Here is a 19,762-nt window from a genome sequence, read left to right as displayed (position 1 = left end):
GTTTATATATAACACAAATCAAAGTATTTGAAAAAGGAACTATACATACGTATTCTTTCTTTACAGTTAGATTCTAACTTAGTTTTTGTTGTTTAATAGCCAAGAGCTTGATAAATAAGTTTTTTTAAATCTGATTTTATTTCAAATTTTTTTTTAAAGCACAATTTAATCCCCTCCTCCTCAATCTTTGAGTCATTTCACTAATGCATGCCATGGTTCAATATGATTGCTAGGTGGTAATGATTAAATTAGAGAATGTTTCATTCTCCCCCCCCCCCCCTTTTTTTTTATAGCCAAGGGACAAAATACCCCTCTTAATTGACTGAAAGTTGAGTTTAACAATATTATATTTAAAATATGTTATGACATAATCATTATGTTTGAAGTACCTAATAATGAACAATTAATAGCTAGATCCTCTTAATACAAACTCAAAATGTCATAAAATTTTCAAAAGATTCAAAATAACTTTTTCACACTTAAAATTCTAATGTTATCGGGTACTTATCATAGCATTTCTTTCTGCACTCTAAAAACTTAGTTTGAGTGTTCCAATAGCGTGACAAACATTTGTCGATACACTCCCTTCTAGATTCGGCTGCAATACAATAAGAGATAGAGCCCAAAAATGTTTAGGATTGATGTTATGGAATTCATCAACAATGGAATAAATAACTTCAATAAACAACATTATTACTATATTATAACTTTATTTTATGTAGGCACAAATCTTTTCTTAATATTATTATATTTAATATTAGTTATGGTTAATTTTTTATACTAAGACTACGTTTAAAAAAAAACTGAAAGACAAATATTAAATTAAATTTTTGTATTATATGTTTAGTGTAAAATATACTAAATTAAATTATATTTTAATAACATATATAGTTTAAGATAAATATAAATTGAAGAAGAGTATATTTAAAATTTAAAAAATTAAATAAAATATTTTAAAAAAATATTAATGTTCTTAAAATTTTCAGTTCTTATGTTCTTACTTTTTAAAAGTATTGAATGAATTGAAATTTTGTATTCCAAAATTAAAAACTGTTACGGCCTGGCCCAAACATCACGCGGGCCGATCCGACCCATAGGCCACCCGATCCGAACGGTCGGGTGCGAGGCGCTCAACCACCGACCCGAACACGTGTTCTTGACAGCTCCCTACTAAAGCTGTATGGGAAAGTTTCGAGAAAGGTGGGTCTACGTCACACATACCACTTTACCCCTATTTCTCGCCTGCGCCACGACTGACTAGAGCATCGGAGTGTCTGACAGGTGACACTCCCTTCACGCGAAAAACTCGGGACGTCGACTACTCCAAATTCAGCCCCACAACCTAGAACCAGGCCGTACCCCTTTTTATCAACCCGAAGATCCTTCCGAACCATCCGGTACCCGACTTACCGAACATAAACATAATTTTAGTTTTTTTTTATCACTAAACACAATATTCAACTCTAATTTCTTAATCAAAGTTTCAATCCTAGAAAACAAACAATGTCTAAGAGATGTAGTTATCAATTTATTTTGATATATTAAAAGAGGGACTAAAGTAGTTTATAATGAACTAGTAACTCCTAGGTTCTCAAGTTCTCCATAATTTTGACATACCTTGTAATAACATATATAACAACATCTATATAACTAACCTAGCATCTTATCATTTTTCACATTTAATTCTCCAGATATATATTAAATTCTCCCTTAAAACAAAATCATTAATTACCACAATTCAATAGCTAGCTTTATGCCTTTATGTATCAAAAAGTTATATATAAGTCTTCCTTTAGTCATTGAATAGTCTAACACGTAAAGAAGATATTGTAGAGAATGTTAATTCTAAGAGTAGTTAATAATGAACTAATGACACATAAGTTTCGCATGTCAATGCTAAACCTATCTTGTAAAAAGATTGAGAATAATATCTAGATTTTTTATAATAAAAAAATTACTCTAAAAAACTATTAGAAATATTTAATTCTTAAAAAAATTATAATACTAAAATTATTAAAAAGAACTAAATTTTTTTTATAATATTTAAAAAAGACCAAATCTTTTTATAAAAAAATAAATGTATTCTTAATTTTTTTTTATGACCTTTATATTAATAATTTTTATTTCTCCTAAAAATTTAGTAATTTTTATTAATTTTTTTATTTTTGTAATCTTTTATCCTTTTCTCCTTTCGTTGGGTATAACAAGATAAACCTAATATACAAATCATGTTTAGATGTGGCAATGGTGCAACCATTGAACATAAATCTAAGGAAAAAAAAGTCACATAACACAAGATGCATGAAGTTTTCTAGTTTCACTCTAGTATACAATGAAAACCATAAAAGTTTTATAAGAATGATCCATTATTTGGTGCGGTGAAGGATAACTATCTTAGAATTCTAAAAACACATCATTTGTAAGTAAATTTTACTTCTAGGAAGGAATTTTTTTTAATGATGTAAATCTTCACAATGGTTCTCGTTCTTGTGAGATGTTAATAACGGTTGGATTTGTATATTAAGTTTTTATTGTTAATAAAAAAATATGAAAGATCACAAAAATAAAAAAATAAATAATTAATAAAAATTACTAAAACTTTAGAAAAAAATAAAAATTATTAATATAAAAATTATAAAAAATAAATAAAAATAATTAAAGATATATTTATTTTTTTATAAAAAATTTTGGTCTTCTTTTTAAATATTATAATTATTATAAAAAAAATTGATTTTTCAAAAATTTTAGTATTAAACATTTTTTTAATAATTAAATCTTTTTAACTGTCTTTTAATTTACGGTAATTTTTCCTTTATGATAACAGAGAAAATAACATCTATATACTTCACCTACTATCAATCTCGTTATTTTTCACGTTGAATTCTTCAATTATTTATATATTAATTTATTCCTTAAAAAATTTCATTATCACAATTCATTAGCTTTTATGTATCAAAAAGTTATAATTCTTCATTTTGTTGAATCTAATGTAAAGAAGATACTATAGCGAATGTTAATGAAGAATGTTAAAGGATTAACAATTTATTATTTTTGACCAACAGCTAGTCAATCATTTTTAAAAGTATGGACTAAAAATATATTATTAGATTATTAGACTAAAAAAATAATTAATAACTAAAATTACTAATTAAAAATAAATTATGTTGACTCTATAATTTTTGTCCAACGTTAATTTTAGGGTTAAGTACTAAAATTATTCCTAACGTCTTGGGTCAAAATCAAAATTGTCCCCGACCTTTTTCGTTATTAAAATTATCCTCAACGTTCAAAAACGCTTTAAAATCATGCTTTTTACCAATTTTATTTTTTTATTACTAAATTACCCCTCTCATTAAAAAAATTATAAAATAAAATAAAATAAATATAAAATAAATAAAAAAAAGGAAAGAAAGGGATATAGAGAGAAATGGGGGGAGAGAAAGAAGGGGGGTGGCTCTGCTCGACGGTGACGGTGGTGGATCTCAGTGACGGCGGCGGCATTTCTCGGCAGCAGAGGTGCGGCGGTGGCTGAGCACGGGTTTTTCCTCTTTCTCCTCTGCTCCCGAGCTCTCTCTCTCCTTAGATCTCACTTGCTCTCTTTCTCCTCTGGCTTTCTCTTCCTCCAGCGACCACCACGGCCACGACGCACTCAACGGCAGCAGTAGTTCGGCGATGGCCCAACAACGACGACGACGAATTCCTTGCAGCAACAGACGCAATAGTGAACAGCTCCTCCTCTCACTCACGCTCTCTCTTCTCCATTTTGGGTTCGATAACGGTGGCAGTTTTGCGGCGGATCTTGGGGGAAGGAATGGAAGTCGCACCGCCGCACCGCTATACCGCCACCTAGCCGCACCGCTGCACCGTCGCACTGCCGCCTGTGATCTGCCACTCTTCTTCTTCTGTGAACTAGATTTTTGTTGTAGAATTTCTGAATTTTTTGTGAAATTTGTTATGGAATATCTATAATTTAATTTTTTGTGATTTGGTTTAAATTTGGAATATTGTTGTTGCTAAATTTGTTGATTATTGTTCAAAGTGCATGTTGCTTGAATTTCTTTAAAAGAAGATGAAGAAGCAAAGTAAGAATAAAAGAGGAAGAATTTTAGTTTTGAAGTTTGTTGATGGTTTTAAATTTTGATTATTCTAATTTTTTGAGTTCTGATTTTTTAAGTTATGATTTTTTGAGGTGGGGGTGGTGGTGGGTTCTGGTGTTGATGATGATAGTGGGGGTGGTGGCGGTTCTGTTTTGAGTTTTATTGTTCTTCTTCTTCTGATGATGATGATGACCATGATGATAATGGTAGTGGTGGTGGTGGGTTCTTGTTCATCTTGGACTTCTGGTTGATTTTGGTTGATTTTGGAAAAAATTCTGATGATGGTGATGATGACCATGATGATACTGTTGGGGGTGGTGAGGTGAGGAAGGTGAAGAGGAGAATGATGATGATGAGAGTATTTTGGTCTAAGAATTCGAGAAAGGATGATTTTAAAGCGTTTTTGAACGTTGAGAATGATTTTAATAACGAAAAAAGGTCGGGAACGAATTTGATTTTCGCCCCTTACCTTAGGGACGATTTTAGTACTTAACCCTTAATTTCATATATATAAATATTTCAGAATTTGGATCCTCTAAATTTTAGATTTTCATTTTAGAAGATAAAGTGAGATATCTCATTATTGAATATTTACTCTCTCATATTTTTTTTTGATCCTACCTATAAAATAAATAGTGATAAATCATACTTTATCCTCTAAAATGAATTCCAAAATTTAGAGAATCCAAATCCAACCTTCCAAATAAAAAATGTTTTTGGTTGCAACGGAGATAATTTTATATCAAGGGCTTAAACTCCAATCTCTCAGGTTCTTTGATATCTAATTAATTCTTTATTATTAAAACTAACAAAAATTGTTTCCCAAAGTTTTAAACAGCAATAAAAATAATTTCAAAATGTGAAAATGACAAACAATCTCGAAATTAAAGGATTAAAAATATGATAAAAGTGACAAGACGTGAAGTAGGGTGAAGTTTGCAGATACTATTTGTCATCTTATTTGTTTTATTAAGAGAGATGAATTTCCTTCACATCTGGTTATTTTATCATATTTTAAATCTTTTGAGAATATTTGTGTAGTTTTTATCTTTTAGAAAAATTTTTGTTAAAGTTTAAATATTTGAGGAGTATTTTTGAGTTTATTATTATTATTAAAAAGATAATATTAAAATTAATATAATATTTTTATTATTTAATAATATTTTTTAAAAAATATTATTAAAAAATATTACCAAAATATAAACAAAATTATCATTTTAATTTAATAACATTTTTATAGTTACTATCACCATCATAAATATAGGTGTATAGTGTATTAAGATCCGGATTTAGATTCTCTAAAGTTTGAATTTTATTTTAAAGAATAAAGCGTGATCTTTCACCATTTATTTTATAGGTGGGACAAAAAATAAATATAAAAAAAATTATTTAAAAATAAATAATAATACTTTACTCTTTAAAATACAAAATTAAAATTTAGAAGATCTAAATTCCATCGGATCAGCCTTAGTTCTAATACTAATGGTAGGGCTAGTATAGCTTTTCAGAAACCACACATGACATCTAGTGGAAGAAAAAGGAAAAAAAGGTCAAAAATGAAATTTTGAAATATTGCTTTATACATACATGATTTGAATGACTTCTAAGTATCATGATTTGCTAAAATTTCTCTTTGAATATTGTAATTTTGTCATAGATGAATTCCTTAGATATTATCTCAATAATTTAATCTTCTAACAATCACAAAACAATGAAGAATTTATCACATCAAATATGCATAAGATATTTTAAGCTAAAAAAGATTCACAACATCCAAATAAATATTCACAATAAGTTATAATATTTTGGTTACCATATGTTTTCGGGAACCGACTAAGGCAGTCTTGTCTACAAATTTGAAATTCCTCTGGATCTGAATACAATACTCTGCAATGTTGAATACACTTCTTCCTATTCTCAGCTGTAGTATAATAAGATGGAGCATGAGACTTTTCAAAAATAGCATCATGGATTCAACAACAAAAAATAAATAACCACCCAAATCATCAACAGTTTATAGCCCTTATTATTACAAACCCAAACCTAAACCATATATATATATATATATATATATATATATATATATAGAAACTAAACATAAAATCTAACGTAATAAAACAGATAACAAACTTTAATTAGCCTAGTAATTAGCTAACTAGTTCGATTAAATAAATATTAAGAATTTAAATTCTATCTTATAGTAATTTATTGACTAGTGACAAATTTTTAAATAAAAATTAAATCCGAAATGGAGGACTGGAAGGTTTCGAGGGTAACAAAAAATAAAGTAACAAAACTGATTCAAAACTCAAATAAATGTTTGAATAATTTGTTACAAATTTTATGAAGATAACTTCCAAGTATTATAGGTGTATTCCATAGATATTCTCGTGATTCATTAAGCTCTATATAGTCACAAAGAGTACTAGTATAGTAGTATATAATTGATCATATAAAATATTCATATAATAAGATGATATAAAAATCTAAACTCAAAATTACTTACAAAAATTAAAAAATATTGACAATAGCTTAGACACATACTATTGGTGTTTAGTCTAGCGTGCTTTTCGTGACATCTCTTCTTGCATGCGTCCAATGATCTCGAATATTCCGTGAAGCGTTTTTTGCACTCATCTAAACACATAGTTAGATCCTCTGAAGCTGTATAATAAGATGGTATTTGAAGATGTTTAGGAATAGAATCATGAGCAATGGTAAAACAAATAACCAATCCAATAGTCAACATTGTTAAGGAATGTGGCACGTTGTTCATAGCCATGAGCTTTTTATTTCCTATTTGGCAATCAAAATTTTTCCATAGAACAAGTTTTATATGCAATATGATTATAGGACAAGGATATTCCTCAACACGTCCCCTCCTTGTAGTAAAACATTAACTTACTATTATATAAAAGGATTCTCATTGTAGTAAAGTGTTGTTTTAGAAATAATTTAGTATTTTATTAAAATCAGGTACCTCTTGAATTCTACAAATAATATATATATATATATATATATATATATATATATATATATATATATATATATATATATATATATATATATATATATATATAGAAAAAGTATTGCTAATAAATAATTTCTAACCAATTAACTTTAAACAATTATATTTAATCATTATTAATTTGTATTTAAAAAATAAAATTGAAATAATCACTAATTAATAATAATTAATTAATATGAAATACAAAAATAAAATTGAAATAATCACTAATTAATAATAATTAATTAATATGAAATACAATTTAAAAATATTTATTGATTTATTATTAATTAGATAGACCCATGTTGATTAATAATACTATTTGATTGTGTAAGAAGTTACATGATTTTACTTGTGGTGGTATGAATTACTAAGTACAAGTGAAATTAAAGAAATATTGGAATTTTAATATCTATGGATTGCCATGCTTAGTGATGGTATGGTGAAGCTAAGGAAAAGAATTTCCTAGTTATTAAAAAAAAAACAATAAATTACACAAGATACAATAGTATAAGTAGTTATTATTTTAAGCAAATCGAAATGATCATTTCTTCATTATGAAAGGGGAATCGGAACACTTCAAATAATTAATTAATATGACAACTTTCTTTTCAAGATTGTAATCTTATTTAAATTAAACTGTTAGTTTCGTATCTTTTTGAGTTTTGATGATTGACAAATGATAAATCTAATATTAAATTTTTATTAATTCACTATTAACAATTTGTTAATCAATTTTTGAAGTACTAAAAAATATTTCTTTAAGTAATTTATTACAAACTAAAATTGTATAAACCTCGAAAGGGTTTATTTATTGCTCAAGTACCTTAAAATGTAAGTCTAAGTTAAATACTCGTCTAAAAGCAATGTAAGTTTGCGTTTTAGACTTCGGAAGTAAGGTATATGACACTTTAAGATATGATAAATGCACTCAAATTCAATAGATACATTTTGACTCTAAAATATGACTCTGCTTAACAAAAAAATATTGTTATATTTGCTAAAATGTCTGTACCAAGCAAAAGAAACTTGTTCTTCTTGCACATTTTAGGGAATTGACTCACAACAAAGGAAAAAAAAGGGTTTTCAATGTCTTTTTGAATTGTGTTAAAATTGTTGTATTTATGCTTTCAAAGCGTTCTTTATTTTCTTCATTCTTTCTTCATTGTAAATCTCATAGGAATAATGTTAAGTTGTTTGTAATCTAAGATCAAAACTCAATTTTCTCTTACACCAGATTTACAAACACAAATATGAGATACTTCTTGCAGTTGATATATCTTAGAACCAAGATCTCAGACTCTGTAAAGTGTTTCATACATACTCTATCTTAATACTCTTTGTAATATGATCTATTAATGATCAAGTGTAGCTTGAGAAAACTTGACATGAATATCAAATTTAAGGTTCTTAGATTAATTTGACTTAAGTCGAATTTGACCTAAAAAAACTTGAGACAATAGTATTTAAAAGTTCTTAAATTAGTGAAACACTTATTTAAAGAGTAAAATTTCCAACTTCATTGATGATTAGACATAGACATTATTAGTCGAACTAATATATATTTTTTGTTTACATCTTCTAGACTCCATTTTTACCTATTTATAATTATTAATGTAATAAATTTAATTTATTTTTAATATTTTTAACTTGTTAGAAAAAATAATTAATTTAAAGATTCTTGTATATTTTAGAGAAAATGAAATTCTCTTTTTTTACGATATACCAAAATAATAATTTTCTCTTTTTTTTTATTTCTAAAATATACGCTTTTTTTTTACAAAAATTGAATAATATACACTTTAGTCTATTTCACTAAATTACTTTTTAATAAATATATTTATATATAAATTTGTGATAATTATTTGGTATATTCAAGAAAAAATAATAATGTAAAATACACTTATTATTATTGCGTAATAGATTTTATTTATTTTTAATATTTTAACTTGTTACAAGAATATTTAATTTAAAATTTTATATATTTCATGATTAATTATAAAATATTAAAAAAATAAAATTTATTAAATTAACAATAACATATATTTTATATTATTATTATTATTATAGTAAAAAATATTTTTATTATTATAATAAATTTTATTTATTTTAATATGTGAATAATCATGAAATATATAAAAATTTTAAATGAAATATTTTTGTAAAAATTAAAAATATTTTATATTATGTAATAATAGTAATATAAATATATTTATTGTTAAAGTAATAAGCTTTATTTATTTTTAATATTTCATTATTAATCATGAAATATATAAAAAATTTTGAATTAAATATTTTTGTAACAAGTTAAAATATTTAAAAAAATTAAATTTATTATATTAATAATAAATATATATTATATTATTATTTCTAATACATAATTGTAATGATTTGAAGTGTATTACTAAAATGTATATTATTTAAATTAACAATAACATATATTTTATATTATTATTATTATTATTATTATTATTATAATAATAATAAATTTTATTTATTTTAATATGTGAGTAATCATGAAATATATAAAAATTTTAAATGAAATATTTTTGTAAAAATTAAAAATATTTTATATTATGTAATAATAGTAATATAAATATATTTATTGTTAAAGTAATAAGCTTTATTTATTTTTAATATTTCATTATTAATCATGAAATATATAAAAAATTTTGAATTAAATATTTTTGTAACAAGTTAAAATATTTAAAAAAATTAAATTTATTATATTAATAATAAATATATATTATATTATTATTTCTAATACATAATTGTAATGATTTGAAGTGTATTACTAAAATGTATATTATTTAAATTAACAATAACATATATTTTATATTATTATTATTATTATTATTATTATTATTATTATTATTATTATTATTATTATTATTATTATAATAATAATAATAATAATAATAATAATAATAATAAATTTTATTTATTTTAATATGTGAGTAATCATGAAATATATAAAAATTTTAAATTAAATATTTTTGTAAAAATTAAAAATATTTTATATTATGAAATAATAGTAATATAAATATATTTATTGTTAAAGTAATAAGCTTTATTTATTTTTAATATTTCATTATTAATCATGAAATATATAAAAATTTTGAATTAAATATTTTTGTAACAAGTTAAAATATTTAAAAAAATTAAATTTATTATATTTAATAATAAATATATATTATATTATTATTACTAATACATAATTGTAATGATTTGAAGTGTATTACTAAAATGTATATTATTTAACTTTTTAGAGAAGAAAAATATACATTCTAAAAATAAAAAAGATAAAAGTGTCATTTAAATATCTCAAAAGAAAGAAAAGTGTCATTTTTTTCTTTGTTTTGTGTTTGATAATAAATATTGAAATGTTCTAAAAGCAAATATTTTAGGGTTATTATATTTTCTGCTGAAAAAATAATAATTAGTGATGATCTAATTATAAATTTTTGCCTAATATAAAAATTTAATAACAAATTTTTAAAATGTAAAGACCTATTTTTAAAGCAATTAATCTTGGAGGCAATGTCCTTAGCTTCCACAAAGTGAGATCTGATTTTATGTTCTGCATGAATCAAAAGAGTTAAAGAATCTTTAGCATGGAAATTGAAGTTTTAATAATAAATTATACTGATGTTTTAACATGGCTGCTGAACTTGTTTAAATATTGTAAATTTGCATCATCTTGATATTGGCGGCACTAATCTGGAAGAGATGCCAAAAATGATGAGAAAATTAAAAGATTTGCAATTTTTAAGTTCCTATACCGTGGGCAAACACATAAAGAGAATGGGATTGGAGAATTGGGAGAGCTAGCACATCTTCATAGATCATTTTACATCGAGAAATTAGAGAAAGTTATTAGCAGCGGTGAAGCTGTTAGGATTTGGTTGAATTAGTCCCACATTGCTTAGGATAGCAAATGGAGTGGGTGGCCTAGGCTATAAATATGAGGCTAAGTTCTCCATTTGTTTTTGCACCAGTCAGAAACACTTTAAGCTTGTATCTGATTTTTCTTTTCCTCTGTACTCTTTGATTAGAGAGTGTTGTGAGGTGTAGTTAGATATTTGCTTTGAAAGAGTGTGGGTGTACTGGGGTGCCGGTGAGAGAAAGAAGTCTATGTGTTGTAACAATTTTCACATAGTGATATTCTCTGGTTGTCATTTGACAACGGCCGTGGTTTTTTCTCCGGTAATTGGAGTTTCCACGTTAAATTCTTGTGTTGTGATTGTATCTATTTTATTTCTCTGTCAAAGGTGTTTTCTCAAGGGGGAATGGTGTCTTATTCCCAACAAGTGGTATCAGAGCTTCGGTTCGGTGGGATTTATTCTTAGTATGCTCTGTGGTTGCAGCCTAGTCTAATCTCTTTGGTTGCTGTTGTTGTTGCTGGAAGGCAGTGTGACTCTGTGAGAGTGCAATTTGGAAAAGGTTCTGGCTAAGGAAAGACTTGGTATTTAAGTGTGTCCATTGTGACCCACCTCTCTTTCCTGGGGACCCTTCCTAGTGCACGGTCTACAGTTGAGTTATAATATTCCAGTATACGGTTGCAACAATGTCAGGATATTCAAGTGCTGTGAAGCTTGAAATAGAGAAATTTGATGGAAGAATCAATTTTGGCTTGTGGCAAGTACAAGTCAAGGATGTGTTGATACAATCAGGTTTGCACAAGGCGTTGAAGGAGAAGATCTCTGGTTGCTCTCTCTATGAGAGAAGATGATGTTCTCTAGAAGACAAGAAGTATCCTCATGGTATTACCGCACTGCCATGGATAAGGATGAGTTGTGGCAATCAGGTCCACAATTGCACACGGGCATTGGTTGGCGTTGAGATGCAAGGTGTGTGGCGGAGTTAGGTCGATGGCTGAAGAACTTCCAGGAAAAGCCAATTTGGAAGTTGCACCATGAATTTTCAGCAAGGTTTCGATCTGTACCAAGGCGAAATTCTTGGAGTGGTCTAATTCCAAGTGAGTATACTTTCATGGTGGAGTATGATAGTTCTCTGAACTATGATTGTCGGTATAGACAATGGCAGCAAAGAATTGTCGGTGTTGACAATGGAAGCTGAAGATGTGTGACTATTTCAATCAAGGTGGAGATTGTTAGGATTTGGTTGAATTAGTCCCACATTGCTTAGGATAGCAAATGGAGTGGGTGGCCTAGGCTATAAATATGAGGCTAAGTTCTCCATTTGTTTTTGCACCAGTCAGAAACACTTTAAGCTTGTATCTGATTTTTCTTTTCCTCTGTACTCTTTGATTAGAGAGTGTTGTGAGGTGTAGTTAGATATTTGCTTTGAAAGAGTGTGGGTGTACTGGGGTGCCGGTGAGAGAAAGAAGTCTATGTGTTGTAACAATTTTCACATAGTGATATTCTCTGGTTGTCATTTGACAACGGCCGTGGTTTTTTCTCCGGTAATTGGAGTTTCCACGTTAAATTCTTGTGTTGTGATTGTATCTATTTTATTTCTCTGTCAAAGGTGTTTTCTCAAGGGGGAATGGTGTCTTATTCCCAACAGAAGCATCAAATGCAAGTATGGATGAGAAGATTCACATCAAACATTTATATTTGAGGTGGTCATCGGATAAAGATAATGACGTTTTTGATTCCCAAACCGAAAAAGATGTACTTGACAAATCACATCTTCACAAAGACTTGAAAGAGCTACGCATTAGTAGTTACAGAGGTACAATGTTTACAGATTGGGTAGGACACTCTTCGTACTACATGTTGACTAAGCTGGAGCTGAGGGGATGCAGGAATTGTTGGGTGCTTCCTTCACTTGGACAGTTACTCTCTCTCATGAAATTGAAGCTTTATCTATTTGATATGCTGAAGATGATTGGTGGTGAATTCTATAAGGGTAATGAAACTCATCATCATCAGGAGACACCCTTTCGATCCCTTAAATCTCTGTCATTTTACAATATCAGTTGCTGGGAGGAATGGGAGTTATTTGAGTGTGATGATGATGCACCATTTCCTCAACTTGGTTATAGAACTGTCCTGTGTTAAGAGGAGATTTGCCTACTTTCCTTCCTGCATTGAAGAAACTTCACATTGAAGAATGCGAGCGGCTTCGTTGTTATCTGCCAAGAGCTCCCATCATACGCTCATTAAGAATATTTGGCAAACAGGAAGTAAGAATGCAGGAGCTACCACTTTCCATGCTGGAGACACTAGTAGTTAATGGAAACCAGCAGGTGGAGTATGTATTTGATTCCATGATCCACACCCAACCAATCTCTCTCATAGACTTAGGAATCTCAAACTGCTCATCAGCCTTGTCATTTCCAAGAGATTCTTTGCCCCCTTCATTGAAAGGGTTGTACATCTATGATTGCAAGAATGTAGAATTCCCAATGCAATACCAACAACATCACTCGCTAGTGGCACGTACGCATAGACAATAGCTGTGATTCACTTACATCTTTCGCATTGCCAGTGTTCCCAAATCTCAAATGTTTGGCAATCGCAAGACGTGAAAATTTGACATATCTTGAGAATGTTTCACAGTCGCAGTCCCTTCTAGAATTGTCAATTGAAGGATGTCCTAAGTTGGAGAACATAAGATTGCCTGCCTCTTTCGATCTCAGTGAATGTTTGTTCTTGGGTGAACGCATACAGAAGATGGACCCCCACATTTGGCCAACCATTTCCCATATTCCAGACATTTTTGTTGATGGGAAACGGATTTGCAAAGACCCAACATCTTAAAACAGATAATTATTTTGCTTTCTCTATCCCAATAAAACTACTTCATCTTCTCCAACATCATATTCGTTCTCTTCTATATAAATCTTACTTTTATTTCCAATTTTAAATTAATAGCTTATTCATCAACCCACATCCCCAACATTCAAGTTGATGGCAGGAGATAGATTCTATGACAACTCAACATCTTAAAATAGGTAAAGGATCTCTTTTTTGTCATCTGTATTTCATTATTAACCTTAAGAACCATCATTCTCTGAGCCTTATTTCTCACTGCTGAGTATGTCGTTTGGTGACTATATTATGATAATTCGGAACAAGACATGAAGGTAAAAGTCCTTTCAACATGTTACTCCCAAAAGATGAAAATATAACAATGGACTAACCACTAACTATTAATTATGATTGACATTCTCTGTTTTGAATTTTTATTAGTCACAAAAATGACATTTTCAACTAGCAGTAGTGTCCTCAACTGTATGTACTCCTTATTCATGAATAACTACCACTTTCTTTTGTTTTGGCAGATACAATACAGAGAGTCCATTTTCAAATGAAGTGTTAATATATTTTTTCTTTTTTCGTTTTTTTTTTTTTCAATTAGATTACTTTACTTTATTGTATAGCTATGTATCATATTTCCTTTCCAATAAGTGAGCAAATTAAGTTGCATGATGGACCAAGATTATTTAATTTTAGTGCATGATATAATGATAAAGATTTGGTTTGCATTATCAAGGTGTAAGAAGGTGTAAGGTCAAAGAATACCAAACAATGAATTATTACAAGATGTGTCAAGGTTGAAATACTTCCCTGCATGTATAGGTGCCACACTTGATACCTTCAGCTATGAAATTCTTGTTGATACTAGAGACACATAGATATACTTCTTGTGTTTCCTAAGCTATGAAATTCTTGCTGATATTAGTGCTAGAATACTTTACCTCAAACTGAATGATGATGGTAATGACGCTCCTATTTGGGCCTTGAATTCGAAAAAGCAGTATGATGTAGTCTCGAGTTATCTGGTTGCTTATAGTTTCCCACATGTCCCAGTTGATCAACTTCCTGAAATTATGCAAACTCCAAACATTTGGAGAAGAATTGGAGTCTGAAAATACCATAAAAAAAAAAAATTCTATGGAGAGCGGCGCACGAAAAGTTACCTGTATCAAGCCTCTTGCACCGACAGTGGAGGAGATGAAGCTATAGGCTCATTTGCGGGGCTTTTTTGGGAAATTATAGAAAGCTAGAAATTTGCAAGTGTTTGAAATCCAGAAAACCCTGCTAAAGTGGTGATGGATTTAGCGACCTTAGGAGAAGACCAATTGCTGACGTTGTTATGTGAACTTTCCCCTTTCCTTATCAACTTCCCCTCTTCTTCCTTATTCCACAATTTAGATTGTGGCCTCAAAATCATAAGCTTTAAAAATTAGGAGAAGCCGTGTATAAATTTTTTGCAGTGAAATTAAATCTTTATTTTAAATTAAATTTAATAAACAGAATAATAATCATTCAAATATTTTTACACAATTGTTTTTAATATTAGAATAGATCAAACAATTATATTTGTATTAAATTAAAATTATATTTGTATTAAATTAAAGGTGATTTCTTCTAAATCTATGGCAATTTTATGGGTGATTTATCTTTGCTGAGGTATCACTATCATAGTCATTGATCAAAAAAAAAATTTTAAAGTTTATTAATTGATTTATTAAATATTTTCACACTACATTGTATTCTATATTATTTATATTATACCACATAACATATATGTACTCTAAAAAGTTTTTTAAAGTTAATTTGTATTTATTAAAATTAAAATCTAATATAATTTTATATATTAATAAATAAAACTTAATTTTAATGTATCATTAATATAAAATATTTTTATACATATATTTAATCACGTAATGTTATGTTAATAAAAATAATTATTTTTTATATCGATTACATAAATAATTATCTAAAAAAACAGATGCAATTGAATGATTAGATAAAATATTTTATACTATTAATATATCAAAATTAAATTTTAATAAATATTTAAATTTATTTATATATTTTTGTCTATTATAAATTTTTAAATTTTATAATTTATTTTATCAAATATAATTATTATTATTATTTATACTTATTAAAAATTATTTTTAATTTAATTTACTAAATATAACTATTACAACTTTTAAAAATTATATTTTCAAAGTCATTTTAGTAAGTTACTTAGAAGATTTACTTAAATTCACCCTAAATCTCTTAACATTGTTCGTTAAGATAGAAAAAATTAAGAATTTGGGTTAATAATTAAATTCATTTCTAAAAATTTTTTTAATCAAATTAATTTATTAAAAATTAAAAATTAATTATATTTATTTTTCGGTCATACCATTAATAATTTTTGTTTATGATTGAGGTTGTAAAAGTTAATTGACAATATACATGATACTTGACATGTCTAATTGAACACTGATTAATATATTTATGAAAATATATTAATTTAATCCTTTTTCCCAAACATAAACCCTATTTCCAATATGATCGAACTATTAAATTAATAGATTTTTATAAATATATTTGGTCAACGTCTAATTAGATATGTTAGGTATTATGTATCTTATCATTAACATTTCATATCATCAATAATTGACAGAAATTTGTTAATAAATTAACTAAAGAACAAATATAATTCATTCTTAATCTTTAAAAAACCTGGTTAATTGATAAAAAATTTTAGAGACGAATTTAAAAAATATCTCATTTTTAAAGGACTAATTTGATTATTAACCTTTAAAAATTTAGATAAAATTAAAAGGATAAATTAAACATATAAAATTTGAAATCATATCAAAATTGAAATTATAAAATAATCTAATTTAAGAGAAAAATTATAAAATTAATTGACTAATTTAAGATTATAATATTTAAAAATTTAAAGAGTGGTTAGATTCTAGCTTCTACGCCCCTTACTACTGCATAACTATTAGGCTTAATTTTTAAGATTTACTCTTTATAGGTTGGACTAAAAAAAAACATGAAAGTAAAAAAAATAAAAAAATCCATCCTTAAATTCGTCTTAATTCACCCACATTATACAGTATTTATATATAACAATTATTCATACAATATGATGTGGTATATTTATGCTATAGATTTATTATGAGCTTTGACTTTTACACTTTATCAATGTACTTTTAAAAAAAATTTTTGATTAATAATTGTGATGGTAACACCTAAATAAAATAAATCACCCACAAAATTACCATAAATTTAAAAAAAAATCACCTAAATTAAATCAAAACAAATCAAATTTGGCAACTGTAAAATCTTAAAAAATCAATTTGTCATTGTTTAGTTTTATCCTAATTGACTCAATGACTCTAATTGACTGGACTGCTAGACTTTTCATAAATAAATACAACCTTGCATCAAAATCCTAAACAATTAGTAGAAAGCCACATCTAAAGAAAGCATAACATGATTAACATCACAAAATAAAAATCTTAAATATATCATTGAATAATGTACCAGTAGTCGCGCTACACATTCATCTGTTCTTCTTTGTTCCCTCTCCCGGTTCCATTTGAAGCACAAACAAGAAACAGCTATTCTTTTATCAAACATAACCTTGTTTGAAAATCATCTCATTCCTTTTCTTACTCATTCTTTTTCATCAAACATAACCTTCCACACAAACCACGTCACCGCAAGAACTCCTTTTCTTACTCATACCCCTGTCCACCCAAGCTTCAAAGCATTCTTTAGAGGAACCCGGCCAAAGAAAAGGTAATGTAGCGTCTACAGTTCACCCATGCAAAGCACACAATTTGCATTCTTTGTTCTATCTTCTACCTCAGTTTCTAAGAATTTAACAAAGTTGCTTTTCAGGGTTAAGTTAGACAGAATATGACGACCATATATACAACAATGACAAGAATCGATGATGAACTACAACAACTTCAACAACCACCTAGAGTTTTTCCTATGCCACCGCCCATCATGGTTGGTTTTCCGCCCTTTTATGGCGCAGTTCAGCCAAGGTTTGTGGAACGGCTGCCACTTCTAGAGCCTAGTCCCAACAGTTCGGTTGTGATCAGGCAAGTGTGGGCTGCCAACGCTGATTCCGAGTTCCAAATCATAAGCAGCCTGATTGACAAATATCGATTTCTCTCCATTGACACTGAGTTTCCCGGTGTAGTCATCCTGCCCCGCAACAAGAACTACCGGAATCTTGTCCCAAAGAAAACTTACCAAGTCATGAAGGCCAATGTGGACGCGCTCAAAATCATTCAGCTTGGACTCACTCTGTCAGATGAACACGGCAGCCTCCCTGATCTAGGAACCAACAACAAAACTCACTACATCTGGCAGTTCAATTTCCGAGACTTCAACCTCATGCGTGACATCTACGCAAAGGACTCTGTGGCACTCCTACGCAGCCAGGGCATCGACTTTGCACGCAATGCAGTGGCTGGAGTTTCTTCGCTGCATTTTGCGAAGTTGGCAGCAGCATCTGGGCTGCTGTTCAACAAATCACTGACATGGGTCACATTCCATGGTGCTTATGATATTGGATATTTGGTGAAGATTCTGACTTGGGGTGTTCTTCCCAAAAACTTGGAGGAGTTCTTGGTGCTTGTAAAAGAGCTGTTTGGGGGAAATACTTACGATGTGAAGCATGTGATGAGGTTCTGCAATGGCCTCTATGGCGGTTTGGAGAAGGTGGCTGACACACTTCACGTAGACCGAGTTGCTGGGAAGGGCCATCAAGCCGGATCTGATAGCTTGCTCACCTGCCACACCTTTCACAAGATTAGAGAAACTTATTTTTTGGCTAATGATGATGGGTTTAGGGAATACGTTAATATACTTTTTGGGTTGGAAATTGCAAAAGCTTAATACTCTTAAATTGAAAGAAATTATCATACATTAGATTATTCATGTAACAACATTTTGTCAATGAATTACAAAGTACTATCAACTGGCTATTTTTTGGATATGACAATTGTTTTATAACACTTCAATTACAAAGTAGCCTTTTTTTCAGATAACAGTAACATATATTTGAATATACAGCACAGGTTTTTAGCAATACCATGTGGGACATTGATGATTTGCTTTATTTTAATGTAGAGAATATGTTGTGCTTTTTACAAGAGATCCTTCTTCATTTGATTTAGGATTGTGTGCCGTGCATTGTGAAATGGAAATACTAAATATTCTGGTTTAACTTGTTATCTTTGTTGGACATGGGTGTGCTTTGTCATTGTACTACAATTAACAACTTTTTGTGTTTTTTATTCTCTTGTACTAATATATAGTATACGGATCCACTGCTGATCAAGTATATTCCAACTATTGCACTTGCTTAAGTAGTTATTATGTTGATAGTGACAAAATATACATCACATTGAGGGTATAGATCATACTATGCTAATCACGTAGTCTTCATGTAATTATAACTTAAGCTTTGGCACTTCTTTACATACATTTCAATCTGTGTAGAGACAGATTCAAAATCCTTTTCTATGTAGGGAGAGCTCTCATTTAGTTAGCCTTTTCCACATCCTTAGAGATATCTTCTATCCACAACTTCTCAATCCAGAGTTTTTATCATGTTTAGGAATTCACCTAGTCTTGGGTCTCTTTAACTTTGTCATCCTGTCTCCTTGTCTAGGTAATAGGTCTTTTTCTCTTGTGTCTGTGTTAGGTACTTGGGTATTATGGGGTGCCCAAAGTCCGATATTGGGTAGTATGAGATGCTTGATGTTGTATTTAATGAGATTAGCTCTTCCCTCATAACAGTCTGATATCTTACTTTGGTTTCCCTCATAACAATCTTAATGTTTGGTTTTCCTAAGGAGTAGGTACTTCACAGTCTGATATCTTACTTTCAATTTCCCATTCTTTGAACTAAATTCTTTTTTTCCTTG

At 28.6% G+C, this 19,762-nt stretch overlaps 1 protein-coding gene and 1 long non-coding RNA gene across 3 annotated transcripts; one reads left to right on the top strand and one right to left on the bottom strand.

Annotated features, from left to right (window-relative positions):
• Positions 1–318: 318 nt before the first annotated feature.
• LOC112789950 (uncharacterized) lies at positions 319–15,249 on the bottom strand. 2 transcript variants are annotated; one of them, XR_003196456.2, is made up of 5 exons: positions 14,996–15,231; positions 14,774–14,897; positions 6,642–6,761; positions 5,911–6,018; positions 319–598 (listed from the first exon to the last, which is right to left on the bottom strand). It is a non-coding gene; the product is annotated as an uncharacterized lncRNA (long non-coding RNA). The 2 variants fall into 2 exon arrangements; XR_011879650.1 differs by lacking the exons at positions 319–598; positions 5,911–6,018; positions 6,642–6,761 and adding an exon at positions 10,917–10,995 and having other exon boundaries at positions 12,632–14,897; positions 14,996–15,249.
• Positions 15,250–17,756: 2,507 nt separating this feature from the next.
• On the top strand, positions 17,757–18,728 carry LOC112775127 (probable CCR4-associated factor 1 homolog 11). The gene has a single exon (XM_025818604.3). The coding sequence runs from the start codon at positions 17,757–17,759 to the stop codon at positions 18,726–18,728; it is 972 nt and encodes a 323-aa protein (XP_025674389.3).
• The last annotated feature ends 1,034 nt before the right edge of the window (positions 18,729–19,762 follow it).

Source organism: Arachis hypogaea, chromosome 3, assembly GCF_003086295.3.
Source record: "Arachis hypogaea cultivar Tifrunner chromosome 3, arahy.Tifrunner.gnm2.J5K5, whole genome shotgun sequence".
NCBI lineage: Eukaryota > Viridiplantae > Streptophyta > Magnoliopsida > Fabales > Fabaceae > Arachis > Arachis hypogaea.
The sequence above is the reverse complement of the archived record's forward strand: the minus strand, read 5'-3'. Positions and strand labels throughout refer to the sequence as shown.